The 19,525-nt window shown below is 42.5% G+C and overlaps 1 protein-coding gene across 1 annotated transcript in view; it reads right to left on the bottom strand.

Annotated features, from left to right (window-relative positions):
• Positions 1-289: 289 nt before the first annotated feature.
• The window catches only part of LOC140408919 (centrosomal protein of 135 kDa-like), a 36,244-nt gene continuing 17,008 nt past the window's right edge, over positions 290-19,525 (bottom strand). The window contains exons 3-6 of the mRNA XM_072496808.1: positions 9,959-10,161; positions 4,222-4,326; positions 3,712-3,866; positions 290-1,918 (exon numbers count right to left, since the gene is read on the bottom strand). Coding sequence (XP_072352909.1) covers positions 3,719-3,866; positions 4,222-4,326; positions 9,959-10,161 — 456 coding nt within the window. The 3' untranslated portion in view covers positions 290-1,918; positions 3,712-3,718. The remainder of the gene's footprint in view (positions 1,919-3,711; positions 3,867-4,221; positions 4,327-9,958; positions 10,162-19,525) is intronic.

Raw genomic sequence — 19,525 nt, 5'->3', positions numbered from 1 at the left:
GCTGGTATGATATTAAGGTCTGATACCATAAATGCATCACTGCAGTGGGATTCAGGTCAGGCAAGTGCCCTGGACTACCAAAGACAGATTTATTTTGTTGATAATTTCTGTAATGATCACTTTTCATAAGTGGCAGAAAGGACATGGCTGGAGGGGCCTGGGCATTGTGCATTAGCAAAGAGATTGAGTGAGAGAATGAACAAAGTAAAACTGAAGTTAACAGTTACAAGTATACACCACCATTACCTTCGTAAATGTATTAAACAAATTCAGGACTGACTTGCTCAAATAGTATATGAATCTCAATTTTTATTAAATTTCTTATAGATACTAGATTAATTACAATTGGCAAAAAACTCTTTGGCATGCATTCAGTATTAATAAAACTATAAACATCTAAAATTGCTTTTCATAAAGAATATACTCAATACTTTTATATGGTACAACATTTAGAATAGTAAATACGTTTTACTGGTATGCATCAAGAAAACAATTGCTTATAAGTTAACTTGTACCATTATCACAAATATCAGTGTAATTACATCAAACAGCTGTACAAGATTTAAAACACCTGTATTATACAACATCAGGTCTAAATTAAACGTGGTAATCAGCAATGTGGATATAAGATTAGATTTTAATAATGAAAAAAACTATCAGCTTTTAAATCAGTGACTTCTATTTCAGTTATTTCATTCAAATGAGATCTCTCTGGCACATGGAATTATTAGCAAAACATACTTTATCAAGAAATGTAATATTGCAATTTAAACAATTATATATTCATGAATTACTGTCAAGAAATCAATATTAATTTCTCAATAGTATATGTTGAAACATTAATTGTATCCATCCCAAGAAGCTACTTTGAATTTATTAAACAAGTTGTAAGCTTATTTCACTATAGTTATGCCTCACGAAAAGTTTCAAAATGGTGAAACCTGGTTTACATAGTACGATTAAATGTGAGATGGTAGAACAATGACAGTTATTAGTAATAAGACGTGATTTGGGAGCAAAAATACTTGTCACAGATACTGAGAGCAAACATATCAATAAATAATTTACATACAAAATTGAAAACCTAATTCAATATAAAAATATCTTTGCAGAGTAAACTTTTCTTCACAAACATTGACAGCAGAGTACAGATATTTACAGCACAAGATGGGCATTAGAGCAGTGCCCCATTTTGTTGGTGTCTATTTAGGAAAGTCGTGGAAAAAAATAAAAATTTATAACACCATATTCAGAATCAATAATTCAGTACATTTTAATTCACATAGCTCAAGGAGTGTTATTTCCTAGATTATCTTGCGACTTTAACAAAGCAGAAAAAACCCTTCTCTTTTATGGCTCATCTGGCATTATGTTAATGTAGTCTTTTGGATCCAGTGAAATATGTTCGGGTAAGCAAATATGTATGAATGTGAATGTGTCCAATGAAAATTTTAAAACAAAATCTATTTAAAAATGGATCAATGGCAGTCCACAATTGTAATGCTGCGCAGTCATTTGAGAGTTCAAAAGGGACCAGAAATCTTGCTGCTTTTGTGACATACATTATAGAAAAGAATGTGATTGGGTTGATAATAAGCTTGATAATATTTTTAATAAGAAGTGTATTGTAGGATGTTAAACCTAGGTAAATACAGGCTAGATATCTGAACAAAAGGGGCAAATGCTGATCTTTTTAATAAAACTAAAATGTTAAACAAGTTGACAAATGTCTAGAGTAGGACATCGACCAATCAAAGAATTGAGTTATCACAGTCTACTCCATGACTTAAAATGTAATACAACAATTTGTCTTGAACTTAAATTTCCTTCATTCCAAAATGCTCTTTTGTTGACACCTGTGGCTCCATTTGTGAAACTGACTTGAGTGAAGTATACTTCTTAAAGTAAACTTCCAAAACTGGTAAGAGAAAAATAGTCAAGAATACTTATTAAAAATATATCAACCAATTACAAATTATATGAGGTTGTTGTAAAGGAACATAGGAATTAGGAGATGTAGGCAATTCAGCCCTTCGAGCATGCTCCGCCATTCAATCAGATCCTGGCTGATCACTTCCTGGTTTCATATCCATCTCCTTACCTGATCCCCATAACCTGTTTTAAAAATCATAAATATATCTATCTCCTTCTCGAAACCATTTAATGATTCAGATTCCACTGCACTATAGGGCAGCAAGTTCCACAAATTCACCACCCTCTGAGAGAAGTAGTTCCTCTTCATCACAGTTTTAAATCTACCGCCTCTCAACTTATATCTCAATTTATATTCCCCCACAAGGGGGAAATTTGGTCTATGTTTACTTTATGAATCCCTTTTGGTATTTTATGTCACCAATGCTGTTTGTGTTGGAAAAAACAGATTCTTGATTTTTATGTACCGCAACAAATGGCTTCCATTGAGTCTTCAATATACACTTCAGCATCCCAGCTCCATAAAGCACTCTATCCCTACTCAACACCACAGCGTCATCTTCCCAAGATCATTTAAATAATCATTTTAGATTTGAACTGGTAATCATTGAGGCACTCTGTCAGTAGGATGCCAAAGGCATGTATCCTATTTTTGGGGCTCTTTCCTCCACATTAACAGCTCTGTATATTATCTATTATTGGGACAGGAGGCAGACAATCTATGACACTGTCCTGCTGACTAAGATTTGAAACGCCCTGAGAATTACTTTAAATGTGTCCTGAAAACAGTGCTGGGAAAGAAAAAAGCTAATTAAACAATGAAGGTTAATAAAATGAATTCCTTGTCAGGTATAGAGAAGAGAAACCTGCAAGACCACAAACCTGGAGTTAGCTTCTTGGGGGCAACGTAAAGATGTCCTGCCCTTGTTATCAAGAGTAGAAAGCTACACAGTAAATAAGCAACTGTGTTGATTGATTTACAGGTCATTAGGAGGGACAGTGGAGCTGTGTGGTGATTGACACCAGAAGGGTTGAGTCCTGTTAACTTGTTCAATCAGCGTCAGATGAAATTTTCAAGAGCATATTCAATAGATTTTTGTTCAGTAAAAATATCACAGGATATGGAGCAAAGGAAGTCAAATGAAACCAAGGTAACCTGTCAATCATTATCTAACTGAATGCCAGAACAGATTTGAAGGGCTTAGTGGTCTATTTCTCTTCCATGTAAGATGATGTGTTTGACGCAAGTCTTCTGTCCTTAATCCTTTGCTTAGTTTTTGAGTAATTTTTGTAGTTATCTTTGTAGTACAAGGTGTTGGAGTTCTTTATCTGTGAGGGTACCTCTGTACAATAGGAAAGTGCACCTCCAGCAGAGGAAAAGCCACAGAAAGAAGTGTCTCACTTAAATATATAAATTTCCTTAAGCTTGAGGGATGTGATATTTCAGTCAGGTAGTTCAGATAATGGTATCAATATGGAAAGTGAATTAATCAAGGAGCAAAGATCTCAGGGGAAACTTATAGCACCTCAATAGGGTATTGAACCCAGTGTTCTTCTAGAGGTTAACAAGTATGGTCTAGCAATGACACTTTTCTTCACCTTTGCTGTGGGGAAGTACCTGGTCTCTACTCAGGACCTCTCAATAAATGTGTGAAAATCTTGCAATACAATAAAAAGAATTAAGACTAGACTGAACTGCACCATCTATTTTGATTCAATGGCATTTTGCATATACCACTTGACTGTTAAGATTTTATTTAGGGATTATAAATTACTCACTTGTCATTTAACAGTCAGTAGAACATTCTGATACTTTTTTAGGGGAGCACATATCCCGGCAATGGGAAACAGGACTCACTGATGTTCTGAGTGGGGACAAGGAACAGATGGTAGTCGAAAGGCCATGGCGACGCATCTCCTGAATTGCACGCTCTCTGTGGAAGGAATAATTAAAAAGATAAAAAAAGGCTTTATTTCTACAATCTGGAAGCTGACAACCTTCAGTGACTTTTTTAATGTACATAACAGCACATGCTCAAAATGATTGTTATAGCACAAGTCGTGTTCTGTCAAAATGACAACTTAAACTGTGCTTATAACTAAAAGATTATGAGCAGCTTTGCAAAATTGGTAATTTTTCCAGTCACCCAAAACAACCTGTATTCTATATGTTGGATTATCTGGTAAAGTAGATATTACAGTCCACTCGGAATAAGATGCTCTTTTCAGGTTTGTGCACTTAAAAAGCTTCAAATAATCATTCAATATTTTGTGTATTGTAAACAATACCTTTCAAAACGTTCTGTTGTTAGTTGACGTTTGATAAGATCAAGCTCCGTTTGAAGCTGTGAAGACTTAGCACGGAACTGAACTATTTCTCGATTCTGACTTGATCTGTGAATAATAATTATTACATTAGATATGCCAAGATAGGCATCAATAATTTACAGACAAACAGACAAATTGCCAAATGGAGTAACAATTTCAGACACAATGGTCTAGATTTCACATGAGTTATGTCTGCTCCCAGGCACAACTGCAGTGGCCATAACCAAGAAATGCATTAGAAGTCAATTTGACACCTCTCCTCAATTCCACCACTTTTAGGATTTACTACAATGGCATAGAATATCTACCCATCTTATACATAAAATTGCATAGAACTTAGTAACGAGCTGTTCAGCCCACTCTATTGTTATTCTTGTATCCTCCACAAAAGTAATAGTCATAATCTCATCTGCCCATTAAAATAAAAGCAAAATATTGCAGATTCAAGAAATCTGAAATAAAAACTGAAAATGCTGGAAAAACTCAGCGGTCTGGCAGCATCTCTGGAGAGGTAAAGAGAGTTAACAATTGAGTATGACTCTTCTTCAGAGTGTTGTGTTGATCGAAGAGTGAGGTGGCTACACTTCAAAAAGCAATTAATTGGCTTTGGGGCATTTTGAAGTTGTAAAAACTTCTATTTAAATCCTTTTATTTAACTTGCAATTCAATTTGACACTGAAAACTAAATTATATAAGCAACCAAGATTGGAAAATCAGGTGGTCAGAGGTGCAATATTGCAGAGACCAGAAGTCCTGGTCTATTACACTTGTGCAGATATGAGTGCAATGAACGATTGAGATTCATTCAAGGCTTCTGGATCCTGGCTTGTGAATGAAATATCCTTTCTCCAGTGCGGTAAAACTGGATAACTAGTAAATATACACATAGTTCATAACAATTTCTCTCCTTATTTGTTGTTACATTCCTCTATAATTTACTGTTGCTCAACTTGGGGGTCCATATATTGTTCAAGCAATACAGTGCTACTCCAATCGTTCACACATTTTGTGTGTTTTTGGCCAATCACATTTGTTGGGTAAGAAGATATTTCAGAGTTCACACTTGGAAATGTTATCTTTTCTTAGAATCTGAATTAGAATCTAGAATATAAAAAGGCGGCATGGTGCCACAGTGATTAGCATTTCTGCGTCACAGCGCCAGGGACCCAGGTTCAATTCCGACCTTGGGTGACTGTGTGGAGTTTTCACATTCTACCAGTGTCTGCATGGGTTTTTTCTGGGTGCTTCGGTTTCCTCCCACAATCCATGATGTGCAGGTTAGGTGGATTGGTCATGCTAAATTGCCCCTTAGGGTGGGGTTGCAGGAATAGGTTAGGGGATTGAGCTAAGTAGGGTGGTCTTTTGAAGGGTCGGTGCTTTTGATGGGCTGGATGGTCTCCTGCATTGTAGGGATTCTATGAAATTAAGGGGAGAATCTACTAAATGCAAAATATACAAGTCGCTGGAAAGCTGTTAATTCTTTCTATTTGATACTTTGTAGTTGTAAAAGAAGCCTAAATTAATGTTCTCCAACTATCTATCTTTCCCTTTCGTAAAGTTTCTGTACTCCAGACAGAAACAAGAAGGGATGAGATTAAATGCTCTTTTCTGGAAAGTGTAGACAGAATGATGGAAGGGGTGAACACACTATACTGAAACATTTCGGTGCAGCATTCTCCTTTATTCTGTGGAAGGCATTGTCATATAAATATTGCTCACAATGGTATCACTCTATGGATGAACATGTATTGGAAAATAAGGTGCCAGGCAAGCTCTTAAGAAATTACTGCAAAACTACTAAAGGACTTAGCAGATCCCTTCAAATTTCTACTACTTAAATAAGCAACATATTACTCAATAAGATTCTGTATTTAATTTTCTTCAACCATTCTTCAGTATTTCAAAGCTTTTCTGTGAATTTACTGCTGGGCGTGTTATTTCAGGTATGCAGTGATTAGATGAAGCACTCTCAGGAAAGATTTAATATAGATAGCATTGGGGTGAAGTTTCTTTACTGCAGCAGTGTAACATGTTCCATTTCGTAAGGAGCAGGAGTAGGCCATTCGGTCTCTCGAGTCTGCTCCGCTATTTAATAAGATCACTGCTGATCGGATTGTAATCTCGCCTACCCATGCTAGCCTATCACCGCCTTGAGTTGCGTTACCAAGAATCAATCCACTTCTGCCTTAAAAATATTCAAAGACTCTGCTTCCACCACCTTTTGAGGAAGAAAGTTCCAAAGACTCACAACCTTCAGCGAAAAAATTCTCAACATCTCCATTTTAAATTGACGGCCCTTATTTTTAAACAATGACTCCTAGTTCTAGATTCTACCACAAGAGGAAACATCCTCTCCACATCCACCCTGCCAAGACCCCTCAGGATCACCTCTTACTCTTCTAAATTCCAGTGAATATGAGCCTAGCTTGCACAGTCTTTTTTCAAAACACAACCCACCCATTCTAAGTGTTACTTTTACTACACATTTACATATTTCCTTAAATAAGGTGATCAATACTGTGCATAGTATTTCAGATTTGTTCTCATGAAGCAAAACTTCCCTGCATTTGTATATGATTCCCCTTGCAGTAAATTATCACATTGTATATTAATTTCCTAATTACTTGTACCTGCTGACTAGCCTTTTATGACTCATGCACTTGGACACTCACCTCCTTTTCATCTCAGAGCTTTGTAAGCTCTCACCATAATTTGCTTCTTTTTCAATTCTCCCTGCTAAAATGGACTTTACATCATCCCCTCATTATACTTCATTTGCCAGATCTTTGACCACATCTGTATATTTTTGTAGCCTCCTTATGTCTTCTTCACATCGTAATTTCCTGCCTGTCTTTGTCATCAGCAAAAAATTAGCAACCATCCCATTCATCTCAGTCCTTTATATAAATTGCAGAGGTCCCAGCACTGAGGTAACCACTCATTACATCTTCCCAAACCAGCTAGCTTGTGGTCATTGTTAGCTGGATTGCTGATTTACCAGTTATAAAGTTTTACAGCTCAGCGACAGATCATTCCGCCCCACAGGTCAATAGCAGAATTTAGGCCCCACATGAGCCTGTTCCCACTCGCTTTTATCTAGTCCCTTTAGCTTATCCTTTTATTCTTTTTTCCTTCATGTGTTCATCCAGTTTGCCTTTCAACACATGTATGCAATTTGATTTCTTGAGGTCGCAAATTCTACATTTTAAACACCCTTTGGGCACAGATGTTTCTCCTGAATTCACAAGAACACAATAATAATACATTTGGCCCTTTGAGCCTCCTCTGCCATTCAATAAGACCATGGCTGATCTGATTGTGGTCTCCATTCCACTTTCCTGCCTACCCCCAATAATCCATGCCTTTCTTGTCAATCAAAAATTAACCTAACTGCCTTGAATATATTCAAAGGTCCAGCCTCTACTGCTTTATGGGGATGAGAACACCATAAACTAATAAACCTCAGAGAGAAAAGAAAATCTTCTCATCTCAATCTTAAATGAGTAACCCCTAACTTTTAGACTCTGTCTCTTAGTTATATACTCACCCACAGGGATTTTTTTCTCTTAGCATCCACCCTGTCAAGTCAGAATCTTATATGCTTCAATAAGATAACATCTCATTATTCCAAATTCCAATGAGTAAATGCCCAACCTGCTCTACCATTCCTCAGAAGAAAACCCCTTCATCCCAGGAATCAGTTAAGTGAACTACTTCTATTGCAATTATTTATTTTCTTAAATAAGGACTGCACACATTACTCCAGACTTGGTCTCACTATGGCCCTGAACAGCTGTGGAAACATTTCCCCACTTTTATACTCTATTTCCCTTGCAATAAACAGCAACAGTTTATTTGCCTTCCAACATTTTATTTGCCACTTGCTGTACCTGCTGCTAACATATGTGATTCATGCACCCAGATCTCTCTGTCCACTTTGACAGGAAAATAATAACAAGAAGCAGAACTCTACAGTACAAAGTTTCACAATTTTGCACAACAAACTGGATCTGCCAATCCCCCCCCGCACCCCCCCCCCCCCTCCCCACTTAACCTATCTAAATCCCTTTGTAAACTCAATGTCCACTTGACAACTTCCTTTCCTATCTTTGTGTCATCAGAAAATTTGGAAGATTCCAAACAATGCATTTACTATCTCTGCAGTCATTTCTTTAAAGGCCCTAGGATGCAGGCCATCAAGTTCAAGGGACTCATCAACCTTTAGTTTATTCCCAGTGCCATTTCCCTATTTGATTTATTAGTGACTATGTTATATTTATAGCCTTTAATTCTGGTTTCATGCACAAGTGTAAACCTTTACTCTGCACCTATCTTTATAAACCCTTTCCTAACTCTAAAGACTTCAATGAATACACTTCTCAGTCTGTGCTTTCCTGGAGAAAGAGTCCTTTCCTGTTCAATATTGCCTGGCAGCTATATCTCTCTGTTTTAGTATCATTCTATGAATGTTTTTTTGCACCTTCTGCACTAGCTCTATTATTTTATGTTTTGGAGACTGGAAATGTTCCCAGCACTCCAAATTTGTTTTTTCTTGAATGCCTTATTAACCTGGATCACCACTTTTAGTGATTTGTGTCTATACCCACAGATTCCTCAGTTCTTCTATTCCATTTAAATACTTACTTTCCAAGGAATATGTGGCCTCCTAGTCTTTCTCAAAATATATACTATATCATACTTCGCGTTTGATTAAGTGCCAACCTGTGCTCATTAGAAATTGGATTAAAAGTCTCAAGTTCATTTCACACAGGACTCAGGATACAGCAGACTTTCATTGCACCAGCCTAGGAGAGAATTGACTCTACACTATTTTCTTCAAGAGATCCTGAGGGGAATAAGCAGTTCGTACCCTTGAAAGTAAAAAGATAAAGGTAAAGTTGCCATAGTTCCAGTTGACCAGGCTGCTTTCCCCCTTTGAGGGGTAGAGCTGACTGCTGGTGATTTAACCTGAGGATCACATCTCAGGCAAGGGGCAAGGTTGAGAAGGCAGGCCTTCATGAATAACCTCAAAAGTAAAGGTTGGGAAGTAGTCATTTCAGAATTAACTCATCTACTATTCAACTCTGTTCTATTTTTGTTTTGAATGTTTCAGGAATTTATGCTCTTTTTGTAATGCTGGTTGCAATCAACTCCTAAAACTAGCAATTCTAGTTAAAGAAAGCTAATTCAGACGTCTTCAATGTTCCTGAGATCAGCAGATTAGAACTTTGCTTATCCTTCCCCCAAACAAACTGAATTTCACCAGCAGTAACAGGCCAAGAATGGCTTCCCTTGTGATGCTGTAACTGGTAAGACTTCTGAAAAAAGACCGGATGCCATTGTTTACAGTAAGCGGAAGGGAAGAAATAATATAGTTCTCTTAAAATAATAAGTATTTCTGTAATTTGCAGAGTAATCCTGTATTCAAAAATAATTCACTGTAATAAATAAGTGCAACAATTATTTATGTTTTCTGGTAGTGAAAACAATGGGTTTTGTGAAATACAGTATTTAAAGAACTAGCTACATTTGCAAGTGATTTTTAAGCTTATCTGCCTTTTACTAGTAAGATTGTTGAATTTTTCTATATGTGTGGTCAACAAATTTATCATGAGGAAAGCGCAGGATTATTTTGTAAAAGTTTCTGTATTTTGAAATAAATACTGTAAAATAGCATTATTAAGTAAGTACCACTCACACTCTACTCTCTGCTAGAGTCAGCTTGTCCCCAAGAAGCTGTATTTCTGACTCTTTTTCATTCTTTGTCAGGTGGCATTGAAACTCCTTTTCTCGAGTTGATGTCAACAATGCCTCGAGGTTCTTTACTGTGACCCGTTCAGTACATATCTGTTTCTTTAAAAGCTCGACTTCGGACTTCCAGTCTTCCAGTTCACTTAAGTTCTGTAAAGTTAATAGGATGATTTCTTGTAAGTAGGTAAAAAAAATGCACAACTCAACAGATTCAGATATACAAGGGAAGATTAAGTAAAGCAACCTCCTACATTGTTTAAATGCAGTTCATTGTATGGTAAGAACAGCAATCAATGTGGAATTAGCTGGCTAAAGCCAGACTTCTGAATCCAGTTCTGGTCACTGAGATCACAGAATCACACAGATCACAGAATCACACAGCACAGAAGGAGCCCATTCAATCCACCATACCCATGTTAGCAGCTTGGTAGAGCTGAAAATTAATCCCACTCCCATGGCATTTCCCGAAAGCCATGTAATTTTTATTCTTTCAAATATTTATGCAATTATTCAATTTTGTTTTGAAAGGATTCAGTGTGCTTTCAACAACCTTTTCAGCAGTGCATTCCAGATCACAATGACCTTAATTGTGTAAACAAAACCCGTAATCTCACCCCAGGTTCTTTTAGTTAATTATCTTCAATCTGCATCCTTTCATTACCATCCCTTCCGCCAATGGAAACAATTTCTCTTTACTTACTTTATCAAATCATGATTTGGACCACCTCTATCAAATCTCCTCTTAATCTTCTCCACTTTGTGGAAGACAGTCCCGGCTTCTCCAGTCTCCACACAATCAAATATTCCTCACCCTGACCATTCTGGAAAATCTCTTCTGCATTTGTGACATGTGTACTATGACCATACAAATTAGGAACAGGCGTAGACAACTCTCGGCCCCTCAAACCTGCTTTGCCATTCAATAAGATCATGGTTGATGCACCACAACTCCACATTCTCACCTACCCCCAATACTTTTTCACCCACTTGCTCATCAAGAATCTATCTAGCTGTGCCTTAAATCTATTCAAAGTCTCTGCTTCCACTGCCTTTTGCGGAAGAGTTCCAAAGACTCATGACCCTCAGAGAACAAGATTTCTCTTAATCTCCACCTTCAGTGATCCCTAGTTCTGGATTCTCTGACTAGAGGAAACAGCCTTTCCACAGCCAATGTTTCAAGACCCCTCAGGATCTTATATGTTTCAATCAAGTTGCCGTTTACTCTTCTAAACTCCAACAGATACAAGCCTAGCCTGTCAACTGTTTCCTATAAGCCACCCCTCCCATTCCAGGAATTAGACTAGTAATCCTTCTCTGAACTGCTTCCGATGCACTTGCATCCTGCCTGAAATAAGGAGACCAATACTGTACAGCAGTGTTTTTCAAAGTGGGGCTCACGACCTGAGGTCGGGTTGTGGGTGTTGAAAAATGGGCCACCAAAAATGATCCCCAAAGATCGTCTGATCTCTTTTTCCATTTTCTCTCTGGGTACATTTTCGTTGCCTTAAACTGATACTGTTTAAAAAAAAAACACATTCATAAGGTTAAATTTAATACCTTAGCCAATACACAAATATAGTATGAAATCTAATATTTGAGATTGACAATGATGTCGTTGCATATATGTTTAGTCCTGTTATGTTTATAGCGCGCATTTTGGAGAAGGCAGTATTATAATGAGGACCTGTTATGGGCCAAGGTTTAAAAACTCCAAATGTGATCTCAGTTTCACCTGACTTATAACTTTGTGTGTAATCTGGCTAGGATGAGCACAAGAGCCTTCACTTGAGGTGTGATTGAACAGTCTTCCTAGACACATTAATCAAAATAGCTTTATTCTAAAAATTTAGTTAACATTTATATATAACCAAACAGCAAGAATTTTTATCAATTACAAACATAAAGACCCCACACAGCTACCTATAACCCTTAATTAATTCCCCCTTAACTGTTCCAATTCAAAAACAAAATCCCATAAACCAAAACTGCTTTTCAAGGGCGTGGCCCAGCATGCTGCATTCTCTCTTGAATAAAACTAGCTTTTTCTGAGATTCTGACCCCGTCTCATCAGCAGGTTTAAACCCTTCTGGAAAGCAAACTATATCTTTTAAGTTACCAATACAGCAGGTATCGATAATCAATTTGGAACAACTCTTTAAAATGAAAATAGAGACAGGCCAAAACACTTCTGTTCTGTCTGTAGTCCACAGGAGTTAAAATGTGAAAACGAAAGTAAAACTCACAAAGCCATAGCCCAGCTCCACCCACACAATGGCATCACTGAAGCCATATGATAAGACAAAAAAAACTTTCTTAAAGGGACACTCCCATGACACCTTTCAGAGGATGACATAGTGTCTTTGATTCGGAGGAAAAGCTTAATACTGCCTCATACAATTCAAGTTATATGCACTTTACGAAATGTACACTTTTAAAATGTACAGTGAATCCCATTTAGATTGTGACTGGAGCAACAGAACTGCAGCTTGCCTGGTAAGTGGACTCTCCGTGTGCCTCCAGTTTCCTGCGGTGAAGGCAGCTATGACTTCGGAGTTTGACGAATATCGCTATCTCACAATCTAACTCATTATGTTTCGCCGTGTGCATTGAAATATTTTGCTGTTGAATCAATTTCAAAACGAGATCACATCTGAAAAATGTGGATTGCTGACGCACAATAAATGAGTGCATTGTCTGATTTAGGACATTTATTTTGAATGTATATGTTGATGAGAGGATATAGATTTATCATATTTCTGTAAAGCTGAATTCATGTATCTATGTTGATACAACGCTACCAGATCAGTGAATATGTTCAGGTAGGTGGGATGGTACACAGGTATCAAATCCTCAGATTGATTAAGCAGCCTTTTGGTACTTTGGACCCAGAGTTAAATCTCGGGTGCGAATTGGAAACGCCCAATTGGACAAAACCAGCGTTTCAGTCTCACGGATGTAAAACTGTCTGTTGGTAAGTGTGCTTTAAGTGTGCAGAACTGAATGCAAATTACCGCCATAACTGAGGAAGATCAATTATATTAATTTTAAATACATTAAAGTGAGGACAGACTCACATAAGTAGTAAGTGAACGTGGTGTGGGTCGCAAGGGACAGCCATTTGGTAAAAGTCGACAAAAGAATTTTGAAACAAACTGCACATATAGTCTCACCAATGCCCTGTATAGCTGAAGCATGACCTCGCTACTTTTGTATTCAATTCCCCTTACAACAAGCAATGACATTTTATTAGTTCTCCGAATTAGGTACCTACATACTCACCTTTTGCAATTCATGCACTGAGACATCCAGATCCATCTGCATTTCAGAGCTCTGCAATCTCTCACCATTTAGATAATATGCTTCTCTTTTATCTTTCTGACCAAGATGGGACAATTTCACATTTTCCCACGCTATACTATTTGCCAAGTCTTTGCCCAGTCACTTAACCTATCTATACCTCTTTGTAGCCTTGATAAGTCCTCTTCATAATTTACTTTCCTACTTATCTTTACCTTTGTGCCATCAGCAAATTTAACAATGATGCCATCGCTCCCTTCATCCAAGTCCTTTAAATAACTTGAAAAAGTTTTAAAAAATATATATATTTTTATTAAGAATTTTTCAATAACAATATTTTCCACCTTACAAACAACCCCCCACCCCCGTAACAAAGAAAAGAAAAGAACGCGCGTGGCAAGACATGAACATGGCAAGTCAATAAAATACAGAACTTTGTACAATGGATTCTTCCCGTACATGTCAGTTTCCGGATCATTCATGTGCTTTCTTGCTCACATGCCCCCCACAGGAACCAAACCCCCCCCCACAAACGATGTCCCCCCGCCCCCCCAGTGTTGCTGCTGCTGCTGTCTGACCTTCATCTAACGCTCCGCGAGATGGTCTAGGAACGGTTGCCACCGCCTGTAGAACCCCTGCGCAGATCCTCTCAAGGCAAACTTTATCCTTTCCAACTTGATAAACCCAGCCATATCATTATCCAGGCCTCCACGCTGGGGGGCTTCGCCTCCTTCCACATTAACAAGATCCTTCGCCGGGCTACTAGGGACGCAAAGGCCAGAATGCCGGCCTCTTTCGCCTCCTGCACTCCCGGCTCGTCCACTACTCCAAATAGTGCTAGCCCCCAGCTTGGCTTGACCCGGACTTTCACCACCTTAGATACTGTTCCCGCAACTCCCCTCCAGTGCTGGACATGACCAAAACATATGGACATGGTTTGCCGGACTTCCTGAGCACCTCGCACATCTGTCCTCCACCCCAAAGGACCTTCTCAGTCTCGCCCCTGTCATATGCGCTCTATGAACCACCTTAAATTGTTTCAGGCTAAGCCTAGCACACAAGGAAGAGGAATTAACCTTACTTAGGGCATCAGCCCATAGCCCCTCCTCAATCTCCTCTTCCAACTCCTCCTTCCATTTACCCTTCAGCTCCTCTACCAAAGCCTCCCCCTCTTCTTTCATCTCCTGGTATATCGCCGACACCTTGCCCTCTCCGACCCATACGCCCGAAATCACCCTATCTTGAATCCCCTGTGCCGGGAGTAGCGGAAGTTTCCTCACCTGCCGCCTCACAAACGCCCTCACTTGCATGTACCTGAAAGCGTTTCCTGGGGGTAGCCCAAACTTCTCCTCCAGCGCCCCTAAGCTCACGAACGTCCCGTCAATGACATGTCCCCCATTCTTCTAATCCCTACCCGATGCCAGCTCTGAAATCCCCCGTCCATCCTACCTGGGACAAACCGATGGTTATCTCTGATCGGGGACCACACCGAGGCTCCCGTCGCACCCCTGTGCCGTCTCCACTGCCCCCAGATCTTTAGCGTTGCCGCCACCACCGGGCTCGTGGTGTACCTTGTCGGCGAGAGCGGCAGCGGTGCCGTCACCAGCACCCCCAGGCTCGTTCCTTTACAGGACGCCATCTCCAACCTCTTCCACGTCGCCCCCTCTCCCTCCATCAACCACTTACGGATCATTGCCACGTTGGCTGCCCAATAATAACCACCCAGATTCGGCAATGCCAACCCTCCTCTATCTCTGCTACGCTCCAAGAACCCCCTCCTTACCCGCAGGGTCTTGCTTGCCCACACAAATCCCGTAATGCTCCTGCTTACCCTCTTAAAAAAGGCCTTAGTGATCACAATTCGGAGGCATTGGAATACAAAAAGAAATCTCGGGAGGACCACCATTTTAACTGACTGTACCCTACACGCCAGCGAGAGTGGCAACATGTCCCACCTTTTAAAATCCTCCTCCATCTGTTTTACCAACCGCGTCAAATTAAGTTTGTGCTGTGCCCCCCAATTCCTAGCTACCTGAATCCCCAAATATCGAAAGCTCCTTTCCGCCCTCCTCAACGGTAGATCCTCTATCCCTCTTCCCTGGTCCCCCGGATGGATCACAAAGAAGAGCTCACTCTTTCCCACATTGAGCTTATAGCCCGAAAAATCTCCAAACTCCCGTAGGATCTGCATTATCTCAACCATCCCCTCCACTGGATCCGTCACATACAGCAACAGGTCGTCTGCATAAAGCGACACTTGATGTTCCTCTCCCCCTCGAACCACCCCCTTCCATTTCCCCGACTCCCTTAACGCCATGGCCAAAGGTTCAATTGCTAATGCGAACAGCAGAGGGGACAGGGGGCACCCCTGCCTCGTCCCTCGATACAACCGGAAATACTCCGACCTCCGCTGGTTCGTGACCACACTTGCCACCGGGGCTTTATACAGGAGCTTAACCCAACTAATAAACCCTCCCCCGAACCCAAACCTCCTCAACACTTCCCAGAGATACTCCCACTCTACCCGATCAAAGGCCTCTTTTTAATAAAAAATATATTTATTAAAGTTTTTTAACACAATTTTTCTCCCTTACAAACAATAACCCCCCGCCCCCGTAACAAAAAAAAAACAAACGAGAAATCGCGCAGAGCAAGATATATACATGGCAAAATGATATATTTACACAGCTTTGTACACTGGCCCTCTCCCGTACATGCCAGTTTTCCCAACCCTTCATGTTATCTCTTGCTCATCTACCCTCCCAGTCAGTCCCCCCTCCCCACCCCCCACCCCCCTCCTCCCAGGACGTCCCCACCCCCCCCCCCCCCCCCAAGGTTGCTGCTGCTGCTGACCGACCTTCCTGTAACGCTCCGCAAGATAGTCTAGGAACGGTTGTCACCACCTGTAGAACCCCTGCGCAGACCCTCTCAAGGAGAACTTAATCCTCTCCAACTTTATGAACCCAGCCATATCATTTATCCAGGCCTCCAGGCTGGGGGGCTTCGCCTCCTTCCACATTAGCAAGATCCTTCGCCGGGCTACTAGGGACGCAAAGGCCAGAATGCCGGCCTCTTTCGCCTCCTGCACTCCCGGTTCGTCCACTACTCCAAATATTGCTAGCCCCCAGCTTGGCTTGACCCGGACTTTCACCACCTGAGATATTGCTCCCGCCACTCCTCTCCAGAACCCCTCCAGTGCCGGGCATGACCAAAACATATGGACATGGTTCGCCGGGCTCCCTGAGCACCTTCCACATCTCTCCTCTACCCCAAAGAACCTACTCAACCTCGCCCCCGTCAAGTGCGCTCTGTGAACCACCTTAAATTGTATCAGGCTGAGCCTGGCGCACGAGGAGGAAGAATTAACCCTACCCAGGGCATCAGCCCACAGCCATTCCTCGATTTCCTCCCCCAGCTCCTCCTCCCATTTACCCTTCAACTCTTCTACTAGCGCTTCCCCCTCTTCTTTCATCTCTTGGTGTATTTCCGACACCTTGCCCTCCCCGACCCATACACCCGAGATCACCCTATCTTGAACTTCTTGTGCCGGGAGCAACGGGAATTCCCTCACCTGTCGCCTCACCTGCATATACCTAAAGGCATTTCCCGTGGGTAACTCAAACTTCTCCTCCAGTGCCCCTAGGCTCGCAAACGTCCCGTCGATGAACAGGTCCCCCATTCTTTCAATCCCCGCTCGATACCAGCTCTGGAACCCCCCGTCCATCTTCCCCGGGACAAACCGGTAGTTACCCCTGATCGGGGACCACACCGATGCTCCCATTGCACCCCTGTGCCGTCTCCACTGGCCCCAGATCCTTAGTGTTGCCACCACCACCGGGCTCGTGGTATACTTTGTCGGCGAGAGCGGCAGGGGTGCCATCACCAACGCCCCCAGGCTCGTTCCTTTACAGGCCGCCATCTCCATCCTCTTCCATGCCGCCCCCTCTCCCTCCATAACCAACTTGTAGATCATCGCCACATTTGCTGCCCAGTAGTAGCTCCCCAGGTTTGGCAGCGCCAACCCTCCACGGTCCCTACTGCATTCCACGAACCCTCTCCTTACTCTCGGGGTCTTATTCGCCCACACAAACCCCATAATACTCCTACCTACTCTCTTAAAAAAGGCCTCCGTGATCACGATGGGAGGGCACTGAAACACAAACAGAAACCTCGGAAGGACCACCATTTTGACCGACTGCACTCTACCCGCCAGCGAGAGCGGTAACAGGTCCCATCTTTTGAAATCCTCCTCCATTTGCTCGTCAGATTCAGTTTCTGTCGGGTCCTCCAACTCCTGGCTGATCAAAGGCCTTCTCCGCGTCCATGGCTGTCACTATCTCTGCTTCTCCCTCCACCGATGGCATCATTATCACATTTAAGAGCCTTCGCACATTAGTGTTTAACTGCCTACCCTTTACGAATCCCGTCTGGTCCTCGTGAATCACCCCCGGGACACAGTCCTCAATCCTCATGGCCAACATTTTTGCCAGCAACTTTGCATCTACATTAAGGAGCGAGTTCGGTCTTTCTGACCCACCTTGCAGTGGGTCCTTATCCCGCTACAAGATCAAAGAGATCATCGCATCCAACATTGTTGGGGGCAGGGTCCCTCGCTCCCTTGATCCATTGAAGGTCCTTACCAGCAACGGGGCTAACAGGTCTACATACTTCCTGTAGAACTCCACCGGGAACCCATCCGGCCCCGGGGCCTTCCCTACCTGCATGCTCCCCAGTCCTTTAACCAGCACATCCACCCTTGGGAACCTCAACTGATCCAAGAATCGCCGCATCCCCTCTTTTCCCCCTGGGGGCTGGGACCTATACAGTTCCTCGTAAAAGGCCTTAAAAGCCTCATTCACTTACCCTGCACTCCGCACCGTAGCTCCCCTGCCATCTTTGACTCCACCTATTTCCTTCGCTGCAATCCTCTTACGGAGCTGGTGTGCCAGTATCCGGCTCGCCTTCTCCCCATATTCATATATCGCCCCCTGTGCCTTCCTCCACTGTGCCTCTGCCTTCCCTGTGGTCAACAGGTCGAACTCCGACTGGAGACTTCGTCTCTCCCTGAGTAGTCCCTCATCCGGAGCCTCTGCATAGCTCCTGTCCACCCTTAAAATCTCCCCCACTAACCTCTCCCTTTCCCTGCCCTCTCTCTTCACCCTGTGAGCCCTGATGGAGATTAACTCTCCCCTGACCACCGCCTTCAGCGCCTCCCATACTACTCTCACCTGCACCTCCCCGTTGTCGTTAGCCTCCAGATATCTTTCAATACACACCCGCACCCTACCGCACACTTCCTCGTCTGCCAGCAGTCCCACATCCAACCTCCACAACGGGCGTTGGTCCCTCTCCTCCCCCAGCTCCAGCTCCAGCCAGTGCGGGGCATGGTCTGAAATGGCTATGGCCGAATACTCCGTTCCCTCCACTTTCGGGATCAGTGCCCTGCCCAAAACAAAAAAATCTATCCGGGAGTAGGCCTTATGTACGTGGGAGAAAAAAGAAAATTCTCTGGCCAAAGGTCTGGCAAATCTCCACGGATCTACTCCCCCCATCTGATCCATAAACCCCCCAAGCACCTTGGCCGCAGCCGGCCTCCTCCCCGTCCTTGATCCGGAACGATCTAATGCTGGGTCCAGCACCGTGTTAAAATCCCCACCCATTATCAAACTCCCTACCTCCAGGTCCGGAATGCGCCCCAACATCCGTTTCATGAATCCAGCATTGTCCCAGTTTGGGGCATATACATTCACCAGTACCACCTCCGTCCCCTGCAACCTACCACTCACCATCACATATCGGCCTCCCTTGTCCGCTACTATGTTCTTGGGCTCAAATGACACCCGCTTTCCCACCAGTATTGCCACCCCTCTATTCTTTGCATCCAGCCCTGAATGGAACACCTGTCCCACCCATCCCTTCCTTAACCTGACCTGATCTGCCACCTTCAGATGTGACTCCTGAAGCATGGCCACATCTGCCTTCAGTCCCTTTAGGTGCGCGAACACTCCGGCCCTCTTCACCGGCCCATTTAGGCCTCTCACATTCCACATGATCAGCCGGATTGGGGGGGTTAACCCCCCGACTAGCCATCTCCTATCTTAGGCCAGTCCTGTGCTCGCGCCTCCCGCACCCTCCAGTCCCCCAGGCGGGAAACCCCCGCCCCGACCACCTCTTCCATTTTCAGTTCCCCCTCGGACAGTGCAGCAGCAACCCTAGA

Source organism: Scyliorhinus torazame, chromosome 3, assembly GCF_047496885.1.
Source record: "Scyliorhinus torazame isolate Kashiwa2021f chromosome 3, sScyTor2.1, whole genome shotgun sequence".
NCBI lineage: Eukaryota > Metazoa > Chordata > Chondrichthyes > Carcharhiniformes > Scyliorhinidae > Scyliorhinus > Scyliorhinus torazame.
The sequence above is the reverse complement of the archived record's forward strand: the minus strand, read 5'-3'. Positions and strand labels throughout refer to the sequence as shown.